This window comes from Anopheles arabiensis, chromosome 2 (genome assembly GCF_016920715.1).
Source record: "Anopheles arabiensis isolate DONGOLA chromosome 2, AaraD3, whole genome shotgun sequence".
In the NCBI taxonomy this organism is placed as follows: domain Eukaryota; kingdom Metazoa; phylum Arthropoda; class Insecta; order Diptera; family Culicidae; genus Anopheles; species Anopheles arabiensis.
In genome coordinates this window covers 111,071,135-111,093,588 of record NC_053517.1, presented here as the reverse complement: position 1 = coordinate 111,093,588, position 22,454 = coordinate 111,071,135, and the positions used below count along the sequence as shown (strand labels likewise).

Sequence of the window (22,454 nt, the reverse complement as noted above, 5' to 3'; positions counted from 1 at the left end):
CGTTTCGCGAACAGCTGTCATTCGCACTGGTATAATCATTTCAAACTGACCGTTACCTTGTGGCTCTATGGCTACTTGGAAATTCCTATTGGATTTGTTCAACAATGGTGGTTTAGTCCCATTACATTAAGTTCATTTCACTTAAGAAAGAGTCTTTAAAGTGTCCCACAGCTATGAGACCTCCTGGGAACTCCTGTATCGTTTCTTCTTCTTCTTTGGCTCAACAACCGATGTCGGTCAAGGCCTGCCTGTACCCACTTGTGGGCTTAGGCTTTCAGTGACTAATTGATTCCCCCCCATAGCAGGATAGTCAGTCCTACGTAGGGCGGCGCGGTCTATTTGGGGATTGAACCCATGACGGGCATGTTGTTAAGTCGTACGAGTTGACGACTGTACTACGAGACCGGCCTGTATCGTTTAATGGAGGATATTTCGGATTGAAGTGTTGTTGAATGTTTAAAAATAACAACCCCGACATCATGATGGATATGATTTATTTGCATTGTAGCTTGTTCAAATCACTCGCACGCGCTTGCAAGCAACGATTACACCTTACACACTGTGGTACTCACAATAATCATTCACGGTACGGCAATTACAGCAAATCAAAAATTCGCATAAGAAAAGAAAAAATAAATTCGCTTTGTGCAGGCGGATCCTTGCTTTAATCCAACCCAATCACATCAGTATATTTTTTATTCCTAAAAGTAAAGGTAACGAAAAACTTTGAAATAAAACCAACGGAACTAAAAACGGTCACAATAACGCCAGGGGAGCGAGCTGAAATTTGCTCGGTCGCTATTCATGCCTCAGCAGCAGTGTTCTTCTAAATACCGATCCGTTTCTTCCACTCTTTCTGCTTCTACGACACACACCCACAGTCTTGTGATGTCGATCTGTCTTTTTCTGCTTCCGTTTCCTCCTCTAATGCATTCGTCGTTCGCGGTTCAACGCTTCACACACTCCTGCGCTTGTAAACATTCTTTAAGCGATAAATTAGATACTATTTAGAGTTTAAAAAAATAATAATAAAGAAACTCGCTAAGAAATGCTAAAAAAAACAAAAGAGCAAAATAAATAGAAAAAATTATCACATACTTTTGTTTGCTTTGCTACCCCAACCCACACTTTCCTCCGTACAGAGGATAGAGGACACTTTCCACTTCACAGCGGGGACGATTTCAACTTTCTCTATCTAGAAGCTGTTGATCGTTCTCTCCACTGTTGTCCCTCTGTGTCCTACATTATCTCTCCCTCTCTTTCTCTCTGTGTGGCTCGCTTCCCGGTGCCGGTGGAAACGATGAGTACAATAATGGTACATTCTGTGTTACTAAACTAAATTCCTCCCTTCCTCCATATATCCTCCATCTTAGCACATCCTGGTAGGACCTTCCGCTCTGTGTGTTGTTCAGTTCTATCACTACCTTTCGATCACAGCTAACTCGCGCTTTAATCCATTTCTGCTCTTCTGTAGGAGCTCCCTTCACACCTGTCCCTCCTGCCCTGTTCCTGATGCTTTGCATACTAGTATTCTTGCCTTTCTTGGCTAGTTCTATCATCATCTGCACCTGCTCAAGCCTGCGCCTCTGTTTAAGACTAATGATGCTTATACAATTCCTTTGGATTATAAATCGCTGTTTTAGTTTTTGCTCTTCATCCACAAATTAAGCAATCCAACCGAAAGCGAAATGGAAGCAACGCGAACAGAAGAGACCATGACCACTTCAAAGCGCACTCGTTCAAAAGCTTACGGGGTAAACTTGTGTATGAATATTATTATAATTATCAATTACTATTATTATTATTATTAGTATTATTGTACCAATCATTGGTTTCTTTCTTAGCTTAGCTTGTTCTCTCTTTTCTTCTCTGTCCTTGTCTATTACTGTGTCTATTACTTCTGTTGGGGATGTAGAAAGGTGTGTGTTGTAACCGTCTTTTCCTGTAGTTCTTTTGTGTTGTCATTTCATTCCCCATATATTGGCGGTACCGATTGAGGGATTTGGTTATGTCTGTGCTGCTCTCGCTCTCCTCCGTCTCCGCTGGTGGTGGTGGTGGTTCAGTTCTCGGGAATGGTTGGCAATGCTTGCTGAATCAGCGTTGCCGTCGGGGTGATCTTGCCGCCGATAGGTGCTGGGTAGGTGGTGGTGGTGGCGGAAGCAGCTGCAGCACCCGACAATGACAACGAGGAACCGGATATGTCACAAGCATTGAAGTCAATCTCGGGAACCGGCTCGCGCCAGTAGTTGAAGCTGGTGTACTCATTGTCTTCCTCTTCGATGTGCTTGATCGGCGGGTACAGCTGGTCCACGATGTATGCCATGTTAGCGTAGCTGTAAAGAGCAGAAGAAGTAGAAGGAAAAACACCAATTAGTTACTACCCTCTTCCATACGATTGGCACTAAAACTAAATGAATATTATTTATGTTCCACCAAGACTTAGTGAGCACTAGTGATCGTCTGTTATCACACCTTTACGATCACATTCATTCGGAGCATTAGTTTGGGAACAACCTTAAACAGATACGACAAACACAACACATGCGAAAGCACATATAAAAGCACCACATACACCCAGGTAAATATAGGATTCTTATATGCACTAGGAGGAACGATGAAAACGATGATATTTGCGAGAGAAAGAGAGTGAGAGTTTTCATACGGCAGGGGATGATATAGCCAGACGATCGTACACACTCGATAGCACCTCGATATCGCGTGTACGGCGAGTAGCAGAGAAAGGTAAGTAGTAGCAGAGTTTGTTACACAACCATGAAGCAATGATGGGATGGTGTTGCTGCAGAGGGGTATAATGAAGTAGCCTCCTTACAGATAAGTGTTAGGATACCAGCACTTTCCTCCTCCTCCTCCTCATCTCCATCGTCGACACAATGCTTACCCCGGTGGTTTCGATGTCCGGAATGGTTTGCTGAAAGCTCTCTACACTAGAAGTTCTTATGAAGTGCCGGCGTGCAGATCGACCAACTGAGGGAGGGGGGTGGGTTTGGTGATGATCATTTTGACTGGCACCACTGTTTCATGCCCTCTGACTAGCAAACCATATTCACATTCCCGTGTTGAACGGAATGGGGACGGAATTGTTTGTGTATGGATCATTTAAACCATGGGGCATGGGGCGATGGCACACATTTTTGCATATTTTATAGAAAAATAGAGAGCACTGTAGATAACTCCATCGGCTGGGCGAGGAGTGTTAGGAGCTGTTCTCTAGAGAGCAACATGCGACATGACGGATACACCGTTGGTAAAAGTAAGGATCAGCCCATTACGTTACATTGGAAAAGCGTTCCCAATAACATTGGGTTTGAGATAAATAGGCGTTACGCGTAACGCGAACGTAAAGTAGAGGGCTAATCCTTACTCTTACAAGATAATCACGTCGCAGTCCGATGGACGATAGTCAGCAAAGCCTGACTTGGGCGAGCGCTTTATTCTTATTGTTGGCTTTTGAAGATGTTGCTCCTCCTGTTGCTGCTGCTGCTGCTCGTCGCCGCTCGTTTCGATCGCAAATTGCAGCGGCTCGTAGTCATCGTCGTCATCGTCATCATCCTCGTCGTAGTCGTCGTCGTCCTCGTCGCGGTCTGAAAACTCAGACTCGGGAGACTCGCGTTCAATCCGTGGGAAGTAATCGTTTACCATCAACGATTGGCCAGCATATCTAAGCGTGTGTTTAAATGTGTTTACGGGTTGTTTTTTATAAGCAAAATGTACACGCGCGATCGCGATCGATACAAGAACAACAAGAAAAGCAAAAAAGCGATTCGCGCACGCGTTTGTGTTTAGGTTGTTTGTCGTTGGTGTGGTGTGGAGGGTTGTTCAGGTACACCAAATGAGGTACAGAGTAAATGGAAAATAAAAAAGAACAAAAATCCAACATAAGTACCCACGTGCAGAGAGAGAAAAACAAAAGGGTATGACCAACTCTATCCTTCGTTTTGTTATCTATCCCCGGCTGTTTTTGTGTGTATGATTTCACATTGAAAACCTCAATTAATGTATGTACCAATGAATGGTGTGTGCTGATATGTGTACCATGAATATATCTGAAAATGAATGTTTTCGTGCTACCAAAGTGTACATTGCTGTCTGATCAGTGCATTACCATGGGGTTAATTGAATAATTTTGAAACCTGCAGTCCCGCCCGCCGCATCCAATTCACACAACTTGTTCACCAAATAATAAGACACACCAACCGATCCGAAAACAAAGCACATTATTAGCAACATGTAAAGGCCCGACCGTTCAGTTCAAAGCACATCTGCTTCAGCTGCAAAGCATGCTTTGTTTGTGCTCCTTATATGCTCGCTCCTGCCACACTATCCTCTATGTGCAACTTTACAGAGTACGAATATCTGTGTGTAAGTGTGTGAGTGTGTGTGGGTATGTTTATGTGTTTAAGAGAATGATTTATGGGCTTGTGGTGTTGTGAGCGAAAAGATTGTACCAAAAAAGTGTGTGTGTGTTAGCGAGAAACTTACGTCGATTGGAATGTTTGCGTCAGCTCGTGCTTTAGCTCTCCCTTCGGGTTGATGGTGAAGATTCTCGACGTCGGAATACCAACGGCCCGGTACGCCCAAACATCCTGCAAGCGCATCCAAAACGTTAATATTGTCCTCACCCAAACCATAGCACACACCCGCACCACTACTCACATTAATTCTGTTACCGTATCCGGCATAGAATGGGTTCCGCTCGGGGAACAGGTCGCGGATGTCATTCAGACAGGCGATTTTGAACTGCTCCGGCTTCTTCTCGATCACCTCGCGATGGAACGCCGACATGAGGGAGGTCGGATTGAGCAGCAGCGGCCCGTCTGGCAGCTTCACATCACCCTGGCGGATCGACTGCAGATAGCCGCGGGTCGTCTTCGCCTGCCCGATGGCACGGGCCGACAGGTACAGCATTTTGTACCCATTCTCCTCGATCTTCGAGAACAGCTGCGCCACACCGATCTGGTCCCAGGATTTGCCGACCATTGGCAGAATGTGACCGAGAACGTCCGACCTGAAACGCGATACAATCGAGGTATGATTAGATATTCGCGCCCTGGTTTCCACGCAAAAACAAAACAGTGCACACTTACTTGGTGATCGTGCCATCGATATCGGAGATCACCACCTTGTCGTTGTGCTTCCACTTGAACAGATAGCACTTGCAGCGGGTCGTTCCCTGGTAGGCAGTCGTCACACTGAACTCGATCTCGTTCATACCATCCAGCAGGTTCAGCTCCTTGATGCGCTCCGACGACAGGCGCAGCGTTTTTCGGTACTTTTCGCCGCAACCGAGCAGGAACAGCGTCTTCTCGCTGCTGTTGTCGATCAGCATGCCACCTGCCGACATGGATTTCTCCATCGCCAGCTCGGAATCCTCCGACGACAGCGACCCATTGTAGCCGTCCTCCGTTTTCGATGCGTTCTTGTACGTCGGTACCGTCGCGTCCATGCCTCCTTCGTGGCTTTCATCGTCGGGCGAGTTCGAACGCGACGTTTGCGTGCCCACTGCGGCGGACGTCTTCATGTCCAAACCATCGGGCGACTCCTCCGGCGCTGCCGTCGGTGTGATGGGCGTCTGCGGCGTACCGGCCGGTGCCGGCGGCTTCGACTCATTCGACCGACGCCAGCGCCACCAACTGCCGCCAGCAGGCTGCGGTTGCTGAATTGGTTGCGGCTGCGTTTGTTGTTGCAGCGATTGCTCCTCGCCCTTCTTGTTCTCGTCCACCCGCAAGCCATCGTCTGCTTTCGGCTTCGTCGCGCTAGCCAGAAACTCGTTCGGCAGTCCGCACCGGAACGCAAGGATGGTCATGACCTGCGGGCAGGCTACCTCCCAGCTGTAGTACTTGCCGTTGATACGCACGACCAGATCGGGCGACTTGAACACGCTCGGATCGGAAAGCACATTGTCGTACTGCAGCCGGTGGCGCTCGAACTGCTCGTCCGTCGGTCCGGCGGCACTGTCGTCGGCACCGCTCAGTCCACCACACAGCGAGAGTGCGAAGGAATCGATCGAACGATCGACCGTACCAGCACCGCCGCTCTTGAGCAGCTGATCCCGCTCCTCGAAGTCGGAATCCTTTCCACCGGGACCATCTTCCATCGAGGTAGGACTCTGAGGGATCGACGTTCCGTTGCCACTCTCGCGGTCTTCATCGTCGCCACTGCCGCCGCTTCCACGCTTGCCCTGATGCTGCTGCTGCTGCTGCTTCAGCTTCGAGAACGACGGAAAGTATAGCTGAGCAATCTCCGGCTCGGTCAGCTTGTCCAGATCGGACAGATACATCCCGTCCGGGACGCTCTGGCGCTTCTTCTTGTTGTTGTACTTCATCAGACTCATCAGCCCGGTCAGCATCGAGTTATGCTGCGCCTGCTTGCCCGCTTCCGCATCGCCCGCCTTCGGCTCCACCTGCGTCGGCAGTTCGCCCCAGTTCCACGAGTTACCGTACATCAGTCGCTCCTCCTCGGAGACGGGTTTCTCGCGCTGTGAAATCTCAAACTCCGTATCGCTCTGGATGGGCGTGGACGGGCGCGACTGCTGCGGACTGACGCCCGTTCCAATGTCCGTATCGCTGAAGAAGTGAATATCCAGATCGGCATGATGGCTAGAGGTCATGGCTGTGCTGCCGAGTGCCGGACTGTCGTTGCCCTCCTTCTTGAGCGGACTGCTCACGTCCGGCACCTGCTGATCGACATCCCCCCCGTCAGCTGCGTCTTCCTTCGGCAGGGAGCTGCCGCTGGCCGACGAAACCGTCACCTGCGACGCGGTCAAGCTGTCCGTCTCCGTGCCCTCGTTCGGGTCGGAATGGTTCGACCCAGCGCCCGAGCTGCTGCTGGCCGAATTTTTGCGCTGAGTATTTTTCTTCTTCATCAGCGACTTCTTCCTGCGCTTCTTCTTCGATTTGGAGTCCGCCGCTCCACCGTCTCCGGACGGCTGTGCCGTTGCCATCACCATGGGAACGATCTCAGTCGCCTGACCGGTGGTTGGTTGAGCATCGATCGGTTTGAAATGTTTATCCTCCACCAGCTGATGGTCGCCGGCGCCACTCGGCAGCGGAGTGCTGTTCTTCCACTCACCAGCGTGCATCAACTGCTGCTCCTCGCCGGCTACACCACCCTCCAGCGGGCCACCGTCGTCCAACCCTTCCATGTGAAAGATCTGCTCCTGCTCGGCAGCCTCGGCGGCGGCGTTCAGCTCCTGGCGCAGCTTCTGCGTGGTGTACTCTTTCTTCGTCAACGACAGGTCCGGCCTGTTGGTAAGATTGTCCGTGTGCCGCCGGTGGCTGTACTCGGATCTTTGGTTTTCGAATTTCGCCCGCTCCACCTCGGCATTTTCGTTCGACAGGTCGACCGAGTTGCGACGCAACCGGGGCAGCAGCTCTTCCTCACCATCACCGCCGGCACCCGTTTGGCTCGACACCATCTTCATTACCTCACCTCCCTCGCCCACCTCAATGGTGGTGGGCCCCACCACGGACGCCGCTCCGGGCCCGCCGGCCGCCCCTGTTGCTTCGTTCGCTTCCAGCGCCTTAAAGATGGGCCCGCCGGGCCCATCGTTGCGCTGCTGTACCGTCTCTTCGTAGTTGCTGAGATACGAGTGGCTCGGTATGGGGGAGGTGGCCATGTGCGCCGGCACCTCACTGTCATCTTCGGCGCATTCCTCCACGAAGAACGCTTCACCCGACTCGCCCAGCTTCATCTGCAGATCGACCGGCTCGCCGTTCACCTCTATGTCGACCACCTTCTCGCGGCTCCGCAGCACGCCCAGCTTGCCGAAGCGCACGTGAAACGGCGAGCTTACGAACGAACCGTCCGGCTGCTCTACCACCACCACGTCGATGGCACCGGTCAGTGTGGCACCGTTGATTTCGCTGTAGAACTCCTTAAAATTACTGAACAAATTCACTATGCTATTCATGTTGAGGCTTTTTTCTTCTTCTTTGTATGTCACAAGAGGAACTTGAAGGTGTGATCGGTGTTAATCACGTTTGTCCGAAAGATCAATTGTGTTTCGGTCCTAAGTAGAAGCAGTATTCCTGAGTGCTTTGCGAGAGCGTAACTTCCACGTTCGAAGACTTCCGTGTGTACTATCTGGAATTGAAAACGGAGAAGCAGGAAAATCATGAAATAAACAACACACATCTAGTGGGGCAAAGTGTGGGCTGCAGCATAGATTAGATAAAAACGTCGATACGTGGGTGAATTCCTGCCCCGAGGGGAGATGAGTTGTAGTAGTTAACGGACGATAACGGACACACAACAACCTGCTGTGGTCCGATTACTTGGTGCAATTGTACTTTAACCTTTGGCCACCGAACACAGCATTGGCGGGACGGCAAAAAGGTGATAAAGACGCCAAGCTCGCACCAGCTTAATCAACGGCTAAATACATTTGTAGATCAGCACAAGGAATTCCGGACGCTCGGGGTCTTGAAATCAAACGGAAGATTGACGAATTTTTAAACCAGCGTTTGGGCCACTCAACCTAAAACTGTCCCATCATCGAACAGGCTAGATGTTTTGAGTAAATCTATCTGCCATACGGACTGCCATTCGTTGGCGACTAACAGACTGCTCCCTACTCTACCGGCAAATGATTCAATAACGCTTTCTTTGCTTACATTTGACGTCAGCAGCACACACGCTTGACCGGTGGGGAAGGTGGTGGTTATGCTCATCACCCATCAACCCCCTTTTCAAGCGAGATGTTCCACTCTAGAATCACTTGATGCCTTTTCACGCCGACGGATCCGCACAACGCAAAGCCCCCTCCCCCGTCCTCCTCACCCGGCAGTTGTGTGCTGTTTCAAATGATCGTGTGCGTGTGTGTTGGCCATTGAAGATGATTGCTTCTTCTCGGGAAAAACGATCATCACTACCACCACAAACCAACCCCATGTGTAGAGTGTCGCGCAGTAAATGCCATTAAATTATTTGCACACAACTCGTTCACCACCACTCGAGGAAGCACGATGATGGTGATGATGTTGATGACGATGGGCCAAGTGCGAGAGAAGCGAAAATTGAGATTGATTGCTAACGTCTTTCGCTGAGATGAGTGCGGGGAACATGGACGGGTGAGCTGAACGGCGTTCGCGTTGTCGAATGATCATGTCGTGATCGGGATGCCGTGGCGGATTTGCCACGCTGTGCCATATTTTCCTCTATTCCTCATAATAAACGCTCCAAACGGAGCAGGGTTGAGTAACGGGAACCATTTCCAATCAAGCGGACATGGTGACGCAGGAATAATTCTACCCTTGCAGGCTCTTCTCCTCGATAAACACTGTGTTATCGTGCCCGCTTAACGATCGCTTTTCTTTGTCCTCTCCCGAGAGGTTCTAGCAACACACACACACATGTCCACAGCAATGTCGGCTAAGGTCGGCTAAGGCTCCCTCCAGTGTGTGGGGCTGTGCTGCTGGCCTGTACACGTTAATTACATCATGAAAAGTGAAACCCCACCGCCCGAGACCTTCGACAATGGAAATGCGGTGGTGGTGGTAATTTCAGCCCGCTGCGTATGGAGGGTCATTTTTGTTTGCCAATAAAATGCAACAAAGAGCCAAAGCAACCACAAAGCAATTAGCCAGCAATAATCATGCATAGCTAAATCTGTCCGCACGTTGCAATAGTGCGCCCCACAATGGCAGCACGCGTTTTTGGTTAGCGAACGGTGGTGGAACGGTGGAATGGACAGTATTTTGCTGATTTGCGGAACAATTTGTGTCGCGCTTTGCAAATTCTACACACTGTCCCCCCCTTCTGCCGATCAATGACCGGTACAAACCGAGCACCTATCTCTCTCTCTCCTTAAGTCGATCGATCATTATACATCGTTCTTGTGTTTGACGACACACACAGGCAGCTTGTTTAACTTTCCGTCTCGAAAATAAACTCGTTCCCTCCGCATGTTTCGGGATTTGGGTCAACGGCTTCGGCAACGGCAGCTCACGCGATCAGCTGACAGCGAAACACACCACGCCACAATCACTACCCCGACCGGTCGGGGGTTCAGTTCAAGTGTGGGCAAACGGTGCAACAACTTGTTCCTTCTCCGTCTCTACGGAGAGACGCTTGGAGAACACAATCTCCTTTCGCGCGCTTCTCGATTAGCCAATCTCGGGCTTGGTGTGTGCTGCTGAAACCGCGATGATGATGACTGGTTTTCCAGAAGCGCAAACGGGGAACGACGCACACCGACCTTTGGACTTCTCGCGCGTCGTCGAGTGCCGGTTGCGCTTACATTTGCTCGATGCAGCTGATTGCGTTTCTACCACTTGCGTGGAGTTTGCGGTTACGTCAATCAGGTGCAAATATGGCAGCAGCTTCGTTAATGAATCCCGCCGCTCTTTGTGTTCCCTCAGGGTGAGTAGCCAATAATGGACAATTAAGCGAGCTTGCGACGGGAGGAGCTTGTTCGAGCGGAGGTACACAACCTGGAACCCGTTCCGGTTACTGACTGGTAGGACGGGAAGGGAAATTCCAACCGGAAACTACCCGTCAGCTGGTTGTTGTGTTGCATTGTGGCGAATTCTTCCTTGAAATATTCTTCAAACTAGAAATGAATTAAGAAAAAAGAAGGAAAGCAACCACACGTGCCACCTCCCATTTATCATATCTTAGGCCTGCTGAATGCTGATGGGAATTGGGTGTGCGGCATGGAGCGGTGTACGGGGGGGTTGAGTAATAAATCCTATTTTTGGCCAACGTCCCAACCAGGTTGTTCGAGATATTAAGCATTTTCAAAAAAGCACTTCTTGCTCGCTCTTGAAATCCCCTAAGCTAAAGTTTGCCACCACACCAGGTACACGACGTCGTGTTATGTTTACTGTAGAGTAAAGGAAATTGGACGGGATCTCGGAAAAAACAAAACCTGACACGAAAACCGTCGTCTCTGCCAAGGACAAAAATAGTTTCCGCTTTTGCTATAGCTCTTCTGTCGTCTTCGTCTTGCTGACCGCGATGATCCTGGCCCTGTTTCGCTCGGTTTGATGTCAGTGTCATCAACTAGAACCCGCCCTCTCCTCCTATCGTTGGACATGTGGTCGCGTGTGTCTCGGCATGTGATAAACACAAACACGCCGCCGTCCGTATAGAACATTCAATTGTCCCGTTCAACTAGTTACAAAATCCTAAAAAAACAAAACATTATTACATTCATCTTAGCCCTCTCCGTTTCTGCAGTAAGTGGCCACCTTTTTCGTCACTATTTTGCTCTTCGTCCTACCTAAGCGGGCAACATTTTCGGCGTAGCATTGCTTACAGTACCGTCGCACTGTATGTGTGACGCCTGGCTTGCGTTCAAAGTAGTGTTGCGTCTTGATGCCAATCATTGGCTCCACTATCGACAGTGGATCGAAAGGCTCCGCCGGACAAAACTGCGCAAGATGGACGGTTAACTCCTTCCGAAATTTGCTAATGCTCACTTGTTGTTTGTTGGTCGCGTCCTTGTACAGCAGGTACACATTCGCCACGGCCGTGTTTAGCAGCAGATCAAAGCCCAGTTTTCTATACCACTGCATAGCCTTACAAAGGGTCAGACTGTACGCGTTCATTCGGTCCGCTAAATCGATAGCCGTCTTGCCTTGACTATAATCTATCACTATCCGCGGTTTGCGCTTACTAGAACTACGACATTCGATTTTCATCATTTCGAACGAATGCTTCGTCGATAAAAGTAGCACCCTCTACTGCTGCTTTTCTTTCCACTTCAGAACGGTAATGCTTTTGCTCTTTTCCATTGCAAACGTTTCTCCTGCTGCTTACTGTTTCGAAACCACCGCCGGCGGGTTTCCTGGCCTACCCTGATCGAGTATGCCTACTAGATGCAGCTTCGTTGCCATGCTTAAGCTCGTGTATCGACTGTCCGTGTACAGCGTGTGCCCGCCGTTGAACAAGGCTTCACACAAAGACAAGATCACGTCATCTGTGGTACTCTCGTTTTGCGCTTTCTTCTTCGTACACACCACACGTAGAGCATAGGTGTATCCTGTTCCGCAGCACAATTTAAACACTTTGTTGCCCCCTTGCTGCGCGTACTGTGGTTGTTTTTGTCTGAACGCAGTGCGACCGCGTGCCCCGGTATTAACGACTCATCGACCGCAATGTCCTCCTCCTCCGTCGGTACGAAGTGCTTTTTAAAGTTTGACTGTAAAGTGTCCACAAGTGGTTGAATTTTGGACAAAAACGGTCGGTTGAGTTGCTCTTGTGATGATCATTGCAGAACACGATCATACGCAGCAAGTGTGCGTATCTTTCGCCGGACATGGCACTCTTTGGAAACGTCTGTACATATGCCGGATCGTCGGACCAGTACAAACGTAATGGCGGCAGTCGTACCAAGTTAGTCCAAAAAATCGTTTTATTTCTTGCTGATCGGTCGCAACCCAGGCCTCTGGCGACGGATTCGGGCACCGGCTTTGAGCTACGGCGTGCAAGTTTGTTTGTGTAGCGATCTTTACGAACAAATGATCGGACACAAATCGATCATAGCTGGCAGGTATCGTAAGATCGCTGCTGCTAGCTACAAATCCGGAAGGGCGTTTGCCTGGTGATGCCGGTCTAGTGATAAGTTTCCAACTCAAGGCGCAAGATCATCTTCTCTGCGTCGTTTTCTTGGCAGCTGCTGCTGGTCTTTGCAGCTGCTTCCACTACCATCGTCTAGGGCGGACATTTTCGCAGCAATACCAATCAGTAACGCAATGTTTCAATTAAATCGTCTCACACCACCAGCCAACGTATGGGAATAGTAATAATCACTTTCTTACGTATTCTCACCTGATAACGATGCTCTCTCTCTCCCTCTGTCTCTCTCTGCTCTACACAACGATGAGAAGCAGCACGGCACAGAAAAGTAGAGCAAATTTACACATTTCACAACACGTATGTACGGGAATAGGAGTAAAACAGAAGCTTCTTTAACCTCCGCTGTACGGGTGATCGTTGAACCTCTTTCCCACCTTCTTCTAGACTCTTCTGCACCAGTGCACTCTCTTCTTTGTTCCAAACGTAACCGAAGCTGAAGACGGTGAAGAGCCTTACGCTTTCTAGCGCTGTAGTACGGAAAGACGCCTTGCGACAAGAATCTCTAATGGTTTGGTAGGGTTTTGTTTTGATTTTGAGGTTTCTTGCTCTCACAAACACAATCTCACAAGCACAAGCGCCTTCACTCTTCTCTATTGACGGGGGTTCTCTTTTGCTATGCTTTTATGTCCCCCACCACACACCACGAGATGAGGATATTATAGCGTCTCTTTCACTTTTACCTCAGCAACTTAATAGTTCAGGGCACAACCTTCTCGTTAATAGTTCACATTGTGTAAGAGCAACGATCGTGCGCAATCTTACAACAAATTACAGTTTACTTTGCTGTTCAATTAACCACCCTCCAGGATACCGCGAAGTGAACACAACACTTATCTTCTCCCTCTCAGGGGGGATGAAACCGTCCGAGAGAGCTGATACTAGTCAAGACACTTCCGTCGCGGTCTACGATCGTTCTTCGAATGAGTGGAGCTGCGGCCGACACAGAACCGCGAACCACCCGTCAACACTGACCGCACACTAAGCGCGTTTGCTTGCCGGTGTGTTCGTGTCGTCGTGTCATACATCCCCACCACCCATCATCGCCCACACGGCGGCGTTTGTATGCTTGGCCACGGCCGCGGCGGAGAGGGAGATTATCGCGATGCGTGGTGGTTGTGGTAGTGGTATGTGTGATTGTATGCCTGTGTTGCTTTACAAGACGGTACGCACACACGAGAAGCCGAGCGCGCGCTCTGTTTGAGAAGCCGCACTACCCTACAACCCGACCATTAGCCCCCTTCTTTTGCCACCTTCCCTCGGAACAACCCCTTGAGTGTGTCGGAACGGGCGGCCGACGGTAGAGATAATTTTGCGCGTAATTACGTGCGTCCACGATCAAGTGTACCCCCCGAAAGCATAACGATCGTCATCAACGTCATCAGCGGGGCGTGTAGAAGATGATTGTCCACACCAGTGGACAATAATATTGTTTGTCACTGGAAAGGAGGCTTGATTTAATCGAGAACGAACATAACGCGCCTGTGGTGGAAAGGTAAATATGTTTTCCGCATCATGGGCGTTGGGATTGTTATGGTTATGGTGCTGTTTCTCTACTGCACGGCAATATGGCGAATTCGGAGTCACTGAAGCGTGGACAATTCTTGTCTCTACAGTCTCTGCAGTAAAGTTACAATTATTGTATGCCTTTCCAGAAGCCTTCTACCGTCCTTTCTCTTAACCTAAACTTAACCTAGCGGCTTCGGCCGTTGCTGCTGCACGGGATATTCCCAAAATAGTCATTCGGGCTACTTTTTGGCAACTACTTCTGTATCGGGGGACGTGGTTGTGTTGTTTTGTTTCTCTCATGTTAGAGTGTTTAATCCGCTCGGAAAGCGGAAATGGCGTTCGATTGCTGCCAACAGGATTGGCTTACAGTGGAAGCATGTTGTGTCTACAGCTTTAATCTACTTTCTTCAATCGAATGCACAACCTTCCCAACCTGCCAGACACATGGACGACATGATCAACGTGAGAAAGGCTAATGTTCCCCGTCCCGAAGCTGAGTCACGCATAATTCAACGACGTCCTCTAAAGGCTCCTCATCCACCCAACATGGTGCCACATACCCACACACAGGGTTGCGGTTGTATCTGCGCTTCCTGGTCCGTACAAATTTGTTTGCATCGGTATGGATTCTCACTGCAATAAGCGGCTCGTTTCGACCCGAAGAAAAACCAACGCCATGCGCGTGCAGACCCTCATGACACCACAAAGGGTGCGGCGACGACTACGACCACGAGGACGACAGCGGCGGCGGCGGCGGCGTTACTGTTGCGCATATTCATCCGCATGTGCAACACGTGATATTGGCCGCGTTTTTCGCTACCGCTTCTAGCCGGGGTCGCAGCACAAGTGATTGACCGATGTGAAGCGTGAAACAATCGCCCTCCTGTGTACGGGAATGAAAAATACATGAAACACCCATGAAACACACATGTTTAATGAATTTGCCACTAATAATCTGAATCTCTCGCGCTCAAGAAAACCACCCTGAGGAGAAGTGTGAGAATTTTAAAAATACAATAATTGCCACACAAACACACAGAACAGTAGTCTCGTCGTTCGCTGCCGCATGAATGTTTACGTATCTTTCTTCCGAGAACAGCTCTCACAGACCACAACTCACCGCCAAGGTCAACCCGGCATCTGACCGGGAACCAACCTAATCCGTCCAAACGGATTACGAATTTCCAAGTGGCACGTGCACCATCATTTCTAATGAGGATCCTGATGAGAAGGAGGCGGCAACAGGCGGCCAACAAAACCACCCTTTCGGCCATCTTACACTCCTGTCCACATGACCTACTCCACCATTTTGTTTGGGCACATGCCAGAAAAAATGGTAGACATTTTGTAAAAAGAAGATCATCTCTTCAGACTATTGGAGATAGTCTCTCCCACTCACAACGCTGATCTCTTTTGAACACGCATTACCGTCGGTCACGCAATCAAATGCGCAATTGACCCGACAAGTGTTGGGCGACTGTTGAAGGTTGTTAGAGTCTGAAGATATCATCATACCCCGCGTTGGTTAGATAGGAAAAGGGGAAGCGCGGCCATGTGGAATGACATGCAAAGTCTGTCGGAAGCAGGCACAGTGGAGGGTGGGGGGCTTGCAAAATCGTTTCCACATCCAATACCACACACACCGTCCGACCCGATCACCTTCACCATAGGCTCCCCCCAAATGCGTGTACGTGCGTGTACATGTGCGCGTAATCTAAATTGACCTTTTTTTCCTCAGGCGTATCTAAGACGGCGTTTCTAACCACAGCGTGTGTTCGTGTGGTGGGCATAGCGACGGGCACACCTCAATCTGCCCCCGCGGCCTGCTTTGACCGGACACCCCCTTGTCTATTTGCAAAATTTTGATACGCAATTTGCGCTCGTCAACAACTTCTCTTCCCAAATTCTCCGGGGGTCGACGACGGTCGTGCAGTAGAGCTTTCTTCTTCTTTTCTTCGTTTGTTATGTTGCAAATCTAATTCTAGCTAGACCCGCAGCGCCACAGTGCCGGTTACTTTGCATACCAGCCCGTGCGTGCGTGTGCGTGCGTGTGTGCGTGCTTGGTGAATCGTATTCAAATTTATTCATTCCCTGTCGTAAGCGCTCTACTAACAGTTCTCCGTGTGACCTATCGATTACTAATCCACACTTCCGGTGCGGGGAGTGCAGGGAGGGGGGAAAATCAATATAAACCACTGCCACATGTTTGAACGTGTTTGGTGCAAACACCGGCAGGCGGAATTAGCCTCCTGCAACTTCCTTCTACAGCGATAATAAATTCAATCAACTAGAACACGCGGCGTTTGCTGCGATCATCCATCAAGGTAGTTCGGAACGATCCTCGACACTCACGTATGGACTAACGGTTGTTGTTGTTTATCCATCTATTCACTAGCAGGGGACAGGGCAGGTGGCAAAAGCAACAAACACAACCGTCCCACCCCAAATGCGGTTGTTTTGATGCAAGAAATACGGTTCTTCTACACCCACCACAAGCAGGTTGCCTCCGTGCAGTACACGTGACAATGTAACGGATCTACCCCTCACCGTTCACTATCTGAAACGGAACAGCAGCAGCAGCAGCTAGTAGTGCGAGCTCCTCGTGTACTACCGCGTGGTGGAGGTGGTTGGTTTGCACCACTTGAGTGGGACAATAATAGTGGCGGCAATAACAACAACGGCAACCACTTGCAGCATGGGAAAGTAGTAACGCTCAAGTCGCATGGAGTGTGCGTTGGCGTATATCATGCGATGTTTACTGACCCTGCTGTTTTGTTTACGGAGTGTGTTATACAACGTGTGCGAGGGAGAGAGAGGTGTGTGATCGTAGAACAAGAAAGATTATGTACGATAACCACACACTTTGTGCCAATTAATTTGATGCTAACTTTTCTATTTGATTTATCGTTTAAGGAATCTCTCTTGCGTTGGGAAGTGAAGTGGCAGCTGGTGCATCAGAAACACACTTCAATAAACAAAGGCCTGCTCAGCAAGAGACTTGCAGTATAGAACCATCGATCGTACGGCGACATAAGCGCGTCTCTCTCGTGTGTATGGTTCGTGTGCCAAGGAATGCGTTGTATTTACATACAGTGCCGCTCGGACATACTTCCTATTTTCGCACTGCCGATGCACCACCACCCCCATCATCATCTACATCACTGCAACGAGAGCGGGACCGGATTCTAACGTCCCGAGACCGTAAACAACGCCGCGATCAAACTGCAAACTGTAAGCAATGAAGAATGCTGCGCTGAACCTGCCCATAAACGTGACGAGGATCGTGAACGGCCCTATCCAGACAAGCTTTAAAAACAGAAGCTCTGCTGCCCATTCGGGAAAACGATCGATTATGAAGCTTACTTCCGCCCCCGACTGACTATTGGCTCCCAACATCTTCTTGTACACCACAAACCAAACACACCGTTGTTGGGCCGCCGTGTGTCTCAATCACTCGCAGTGTTGAAAGATATACAACACACACGTCCGTCTCTCTTCTCCAACGGCAACAATGTTGGCGCCCCACGGCCGACCGCGCAATTCGCGGTCGGGGAATAAATATCTAATTTGCTGCTAAACAGCAACATCGGCGGCAACCTCTGCTCGGCGTGGTTTAAAGGGGATGGAAGGGAGGCGGATGATATTTTTCGCGTTAAAATGCTTTCCTTGGGGGCACGACCACTTTACGCGTAAACAAGCTAGAATGACGACGACGGTACACACAAGTGGCGGCGCGAGCAACGAACGAACGAAGGTCAACTCGTACTCACCCCTTGGTGGAAGTGCGGTGGTGGTGGTGTGACCAATCCCTTCAACCACCCAGCTTGTATACGGTACCGGTACGTTGGGACGATAGGTATTAGTTGAAAGGGGTGCTGCAGCTACTGATAATAATGGCACAGCTCACGTTTTAGATACATTTGACTACGACATTGACAGACAAAAACACCATGCTCGTTACTGATTACTGTTACCTAGTCTAATGATAACAACCTCCTTTGCACCAATTGTATCGAAAAAGTCCATATTCATCGTGCCACAGCTGTGTAGATATAAGTATTAGAAGACACCTTGGACATACGTTGTTGTTTTACATTGAAAAGACCAACCGATAAACTCTTTCCTTATATCCCTCCAAAGCTTGCTCACATTCCTCGCAAAACCCAAAACAGGCCGCACGACGACGCCAACCGTACGTACGCGTCTATTACGTCTACCATACAATTGCTAGAAGACGTGCCTTTCTGGCGCTAACCAATGGCGAATCGTGATGCCGCGATCCTAAGACACGGTGTGGGAAGGCGGCAGGCACACGGATGACGATGGTGGTGGCGATTTTGCTCTGCGCCACGCTCCGCATCTAATGCTACATGGTGCTAAAAGTTGCGGCGTAGTTGCTGCCGGTTTTCTGCCACAAACAAATCATTCCACGCAGCCGAACCCATCCTTCTTCCAAACCCTCTCAATCTCAAGCCCATTTTCAAACCCGGTAGGTACGGGGGGCGCATACGTGTGTGCGTGAAGCAATGCCTCGCTACCCGGGAAGTGGGCCCCGTGTGTTATTGTTGGTGCGCGTCAGCGAAAGTGGTTTTGTCTATGTAGGGGAAAAACAGCAGAAGAGTAGCGGTGGTGGCATGCAGTCGCGCGATCTAGCACAACACACGATCGCGGCGCGGAACAACCGGCTGGCGCATTTCCTAATCGGAGATGCCACCACGAAGTGGCATAATATGGCAAAGAAGGAAGAGAGTACACCTCATGCGTATATGCTCTGTGGTGGTGGTAATCTAATCTCTCCGCCGGTCGATTGATCCGGACCTCCATTTTGCTGACCTTCATCTATCTACTCGATCGTTGTTTGACTGTGCTGTGGCTGTGGAGCACTGCAGCAGCGCAATAATGTTGATACAAATCATGCGAATGACGTCAAACGGGAAGGTTTTGGGGACTACTACATGTTGTACACGACTTCCTGGAGCCGGATAAGAAGGTCACAAACAGACCAATGCGTATCAAGAACTGTTCGTCGGATAGTGTCGTTGGGTGCGAAGAGCACCGGAACCGGTTCTTGCTCGCGTTGCACCACGTTTTCCAAAGATCGTGCACACCGCCCAAAAACGCTACGATATAGCGGCCATGGGGAGATGGACGTTCATTGACATGCGCGACGGCTAGAAAGCGTGTTGCACGACTCTCGCCACTGACTTCTTCTTCTCCAGCACACAACACACAAAACCTTCAGTAAGGGATCTGGTGTGCTTAAGGTCTCACTTGTGTGTTATGGCATTCTTGTTTGCTGATAAGCAGCACACCAGTATAACTTCTTCCAATCAGTCGAACCGTGTGTAGTCACGTGCTGAGTGTGTTTGGAACGCGCAGCACGCAAAGCACACGAACCAACTTCGTGTGAGTGTTTGAATGGTTGGAGAGGTGCGGTGAACGATTGGAAAACATCGAAAGATTATCGCACCATCACGATGGGTTGTTGGGGAGATATGACGCTTCGTTACGTTCTGTGGTATCCACAGCCAAAGAGAACCGTCACGTCAAAATTCTCCTTCGCCTGCTAGGATGACGGATTCTACCATTCACTTTTGTTTTCTCCGGTGAGTCATCATCACCAGACAGGCAGACCGACCACAACCAAAGCAGCCCAGCAGCAGCAGCAGCAGCAGCATTGTGCAGCTGTAGTTATTGGCCTTTTCCGTTTTTCCACCGTTCGTTGCATACACACACGGCTGTCTGATGATGCACGAATGCACAGACACAGGATCGAGCATGTTAGTTCCTGCATTTCCACACGCACCAGACCGACATGGGCACAGTAGCAGCATAAGGGGGTAGAAGAATCTTTGTTATATTGCCCTCCATGTTTACATCATGAGCAGCACACACACAAAAAAACGATGCACTTCTTTTCATTCGTTTCGATACGTACCTCCTCCCTCCTTTTCCTCTGGCTATTCTCGTACAAACCAAGGCAGGAAGTTGGACGAACGGAAAATTTATGTTCAATAACACGTTCAAGTGGTTTGCGGCTCTCCTCAAGGCTTTGTGGATGCGCCACTGTTGTTGCTCGTGCAATTTGAGATAATCGTGAATTGAACGATGACTCATTCGCAGCTAATAACATCTCTTTCTTTTCCCAACCGTTTCGATTCGAAATTCATCCTTAATAAACACTTTTCTTCTTCGCGCTTGCTTTCGATAGCCGAAAGCCCATCATCTGCGCTTCGTCATCATCAACCTGCAGAGGCACGTTTTCACGCAGTGTGCATCTTTGGTTTTGCTTGCCGGTAAAATCAGCAATTCAAATGGTCCCAACCTTCCCCCTCCTGCGCGCGTTTATTCACGGCCACTAGCCAGGCCGCCAGGCCGCGAAACAGTTCGCTGAACTTCGTCTTCGCCAGAGCCGCGTGATGCGCAAGGACTGTTTCTGCTAAGGAAGTGTGCCTCCTGGGACAGATCGATGACCTTCGAAAGGATTCGGGTTGGGGCGGGAAGGGAAGTGAACCATTTTTATCGATTTTGCTCCTTTTCTTTTTGCAGCCTACTGGGGAGGGGGGGGGGTTGAATTTTCTGCTCAGGACACATCCGACACACCCTATTTTCTTCCCGGAAGAGGTAATTACAACGAAGGATTTATCCAGGAAGTCGTACGATACGCTCGTACGAGGTGGTACGATGTGGTACGATGTGGAGTCTTCAACCGGTCTGGACCTCTGGAGGGTGGAGGGTTTTTTTCTTTTTCTTCTTCTGTTCACCAACCCTTTACGCATGGGAACAGGCCACTCGTACGACGGTATGGCGTGATGCGTTTGTCTGGCGTCGCACGTTCAGGGGAAATCGAAACCGACCGACGAAACGACGACGGACGGCCACACCAATACTAAATCAACTATGCTCCCCACCACCCGCCAACCTGGGGCGACAGACGGACAAAAGACGCGCAAAGTGGCTAAAACAACAGCTGCTCCGTGCTTAATCGCGTGGCCCATTCTTTGTTTACCGCTAATTTCTCACGACAGCGATCGATAATATCAATCGAATAGACATATTTAGCTCTTGCACAAGCTCTTTCGTGTGCTTTACGAGCCGGGGAAGAAGCAACCGCATGCTCTTCACTCTTGATATGTTCAGCAAGAGGATTATTGATTTTCCTACTACATTCACTTCTGGAAAATTCCCAACCTTTACTAAACAAATTGAGTGCTTTTTGCTTCTACTTACCAACTAAAAGCTAACCTCCCTGGGGGGTGTGAGTGTGAAAATCCAAAGCAGCAGCTCGACGAGATGTGTATGCTGCTTCTAGAACGATGCCGATTTCATACACTTCCCGTTTTCGACGTGCTCTTTCGGATTTTCGGACAAACTAACGCAACTTTTTCGTTCACACAAATGCTGTTCGACCTTTTCCGCAGTGCTTTCCTTTATCGATTTCACAACTTTCCCGACACTACAGCAACTTTTCGAACAATTTCGCACGAGGAAATTGCCGTCTCCTGTCTCACTTTTGACTCGGTTCGGGAACGATGAAAAAAATGCATGCACTGCATTAAGCCATCTGATTTTCGGAGGAAAAGGCAGCAGCGATACATACACAGACACACACACAGATACAGACGTGAAGGCTCGTGTACACTGGCTGTCAAAATGTGTTGTCTGTCAAGCTGACGGCCAGCTTCGGAATGTGTTGTCAATTGTGCGGGAATTTGATTCAAAATTGCGGTTTTCTTTAATAAACGAGAGATTTATTCGGGATGTTCTATTTCAATTGAATTTATGGAACATTTTGAAGCTTATTAGATGGTTGAAATCTCATCTCTGTCCTTTGGCTTAGATGCAGCAAACGTAAACTGTAAGTCACTCGCAACGTAAACTATTTCAAAAGAGTTTAAACGACAACTCAAAGAAGCACATCGGTGGGTATCTCCTGGTCTTCTGGAATATGTTCCTGAACCATATCCGCACCATTATTTTCATGATCCATTTGGGCAGGGTCGTTTCCAGGTGCAGCTCCTCCGAATCGGATTGATTCCTCGCTGCGAAAGTTCATAACGTTATAAAGTTGCGATGCCTTCAATAGAACCAATTTATGCTCCTTTACTTACTCGTTCTGAGGTGCAGCTAAAATGAACGTAACCAGCATGGCTAAGACGGCAAGAACGACCACGAACTTTCGGTTGAACATGTTGCTGGAAAATTTGATATTAAGCGCAGTGGTTCAGCGGTATTCCCAAGTGGTTGTGCTGGTTTGATTTTGTATGCGGGGCTATATATAGGGAGTTAGCAGCATAAAAAGCTAATCACGGACGAACAATGTGAGTGCCCAAAAAAAGGAATGTTTG

At 49.3% G+C, this 22,454-nt stretch overlaps 1 protein-coding gene and 1 long non-coding RNA gene across 5 annotated transcripts; one reads left to right on the top strand and one right to left on the bottom strand.

Moving 5' to 3' along the window:
• Positions 1-477: 477 nt before the first annotated feature.
• On the bottom strand, positions 478-21,690 carry LOC120898217 (phosphatidate phosphatase LPIN3). 4 transcript variants are annotated; one of them, XR_005738631.1, is made up of 6 exons: positions 21,337-21,690; positions 5,106-8,103; positions 4,675-5,026; positions 4,501-4,604; positions 2,900-3,679; positions 2,221-2,333 (listed from the first exon to the last, which is right to left on the bottom strand). XR_005738631.1 is itself a non-coding variant. In XM_040303761.1 (5 exons), exons 2-5 carry the CDS (start codon positions 7,928-7,930, stop codon positions 2,060-2,062), a joined length of 3,555 nt encoding a protein of 1,184 aa, XP_040159695.1. In that variant the 5' UTR covers positions 7,931-8,103; positions 12,793-13,534; the 3' UTR covers positions 478-2,059. The 4 variants fall into 4 exon arrangements, 1 of the variants encoding a protein (XP_040159695.1); XR_005738630.1 differs by lacking the exon at positions 21,337-21,690 and adding an exon at positions 12,793-13,536; XR_005738632.1 differs by lacking the exon at positions 21,337-21,690 and adding an exon at positions 12,975-13,536.
• LOC120898221 lies at positions 16,027-18,390 on the top strand. The gene is made up of 3 exons (XR_005738633.1): positions 16,027-16,430; positions 16,502-16,951; positions 17,020-18,390. It is a non-coding gene; the product is annotated as an uncharacterized LOC120898221 (long non-coding RNA).
• Positions 21,691-22,454: the final 764 nt, after the last annotated feature.

Coding starts and splice junctions, on each gene's coding strand:
- LOC120898217 (XM_040303761.1), bottom strand. CDS start 7,930: ATGAATAGCATAGTGAATTTGTTCAGTAATTTTAAGGAGTTCTACAGC. Junction 5,027..5,105: donor ATCGATGGCACGATCACCAA/GTAAGTGTGCAC, acceptor ATCGCGTTTCAG/GTCGGACGTTCTCGGTCACA. Junction 4,605..4,674: donor GATACGGTAACAGAATTAAT/GTGAGTAGTGGT, acceptor ATGCGCTTGCAG/GATGTTTGGGCGTACCGGGC.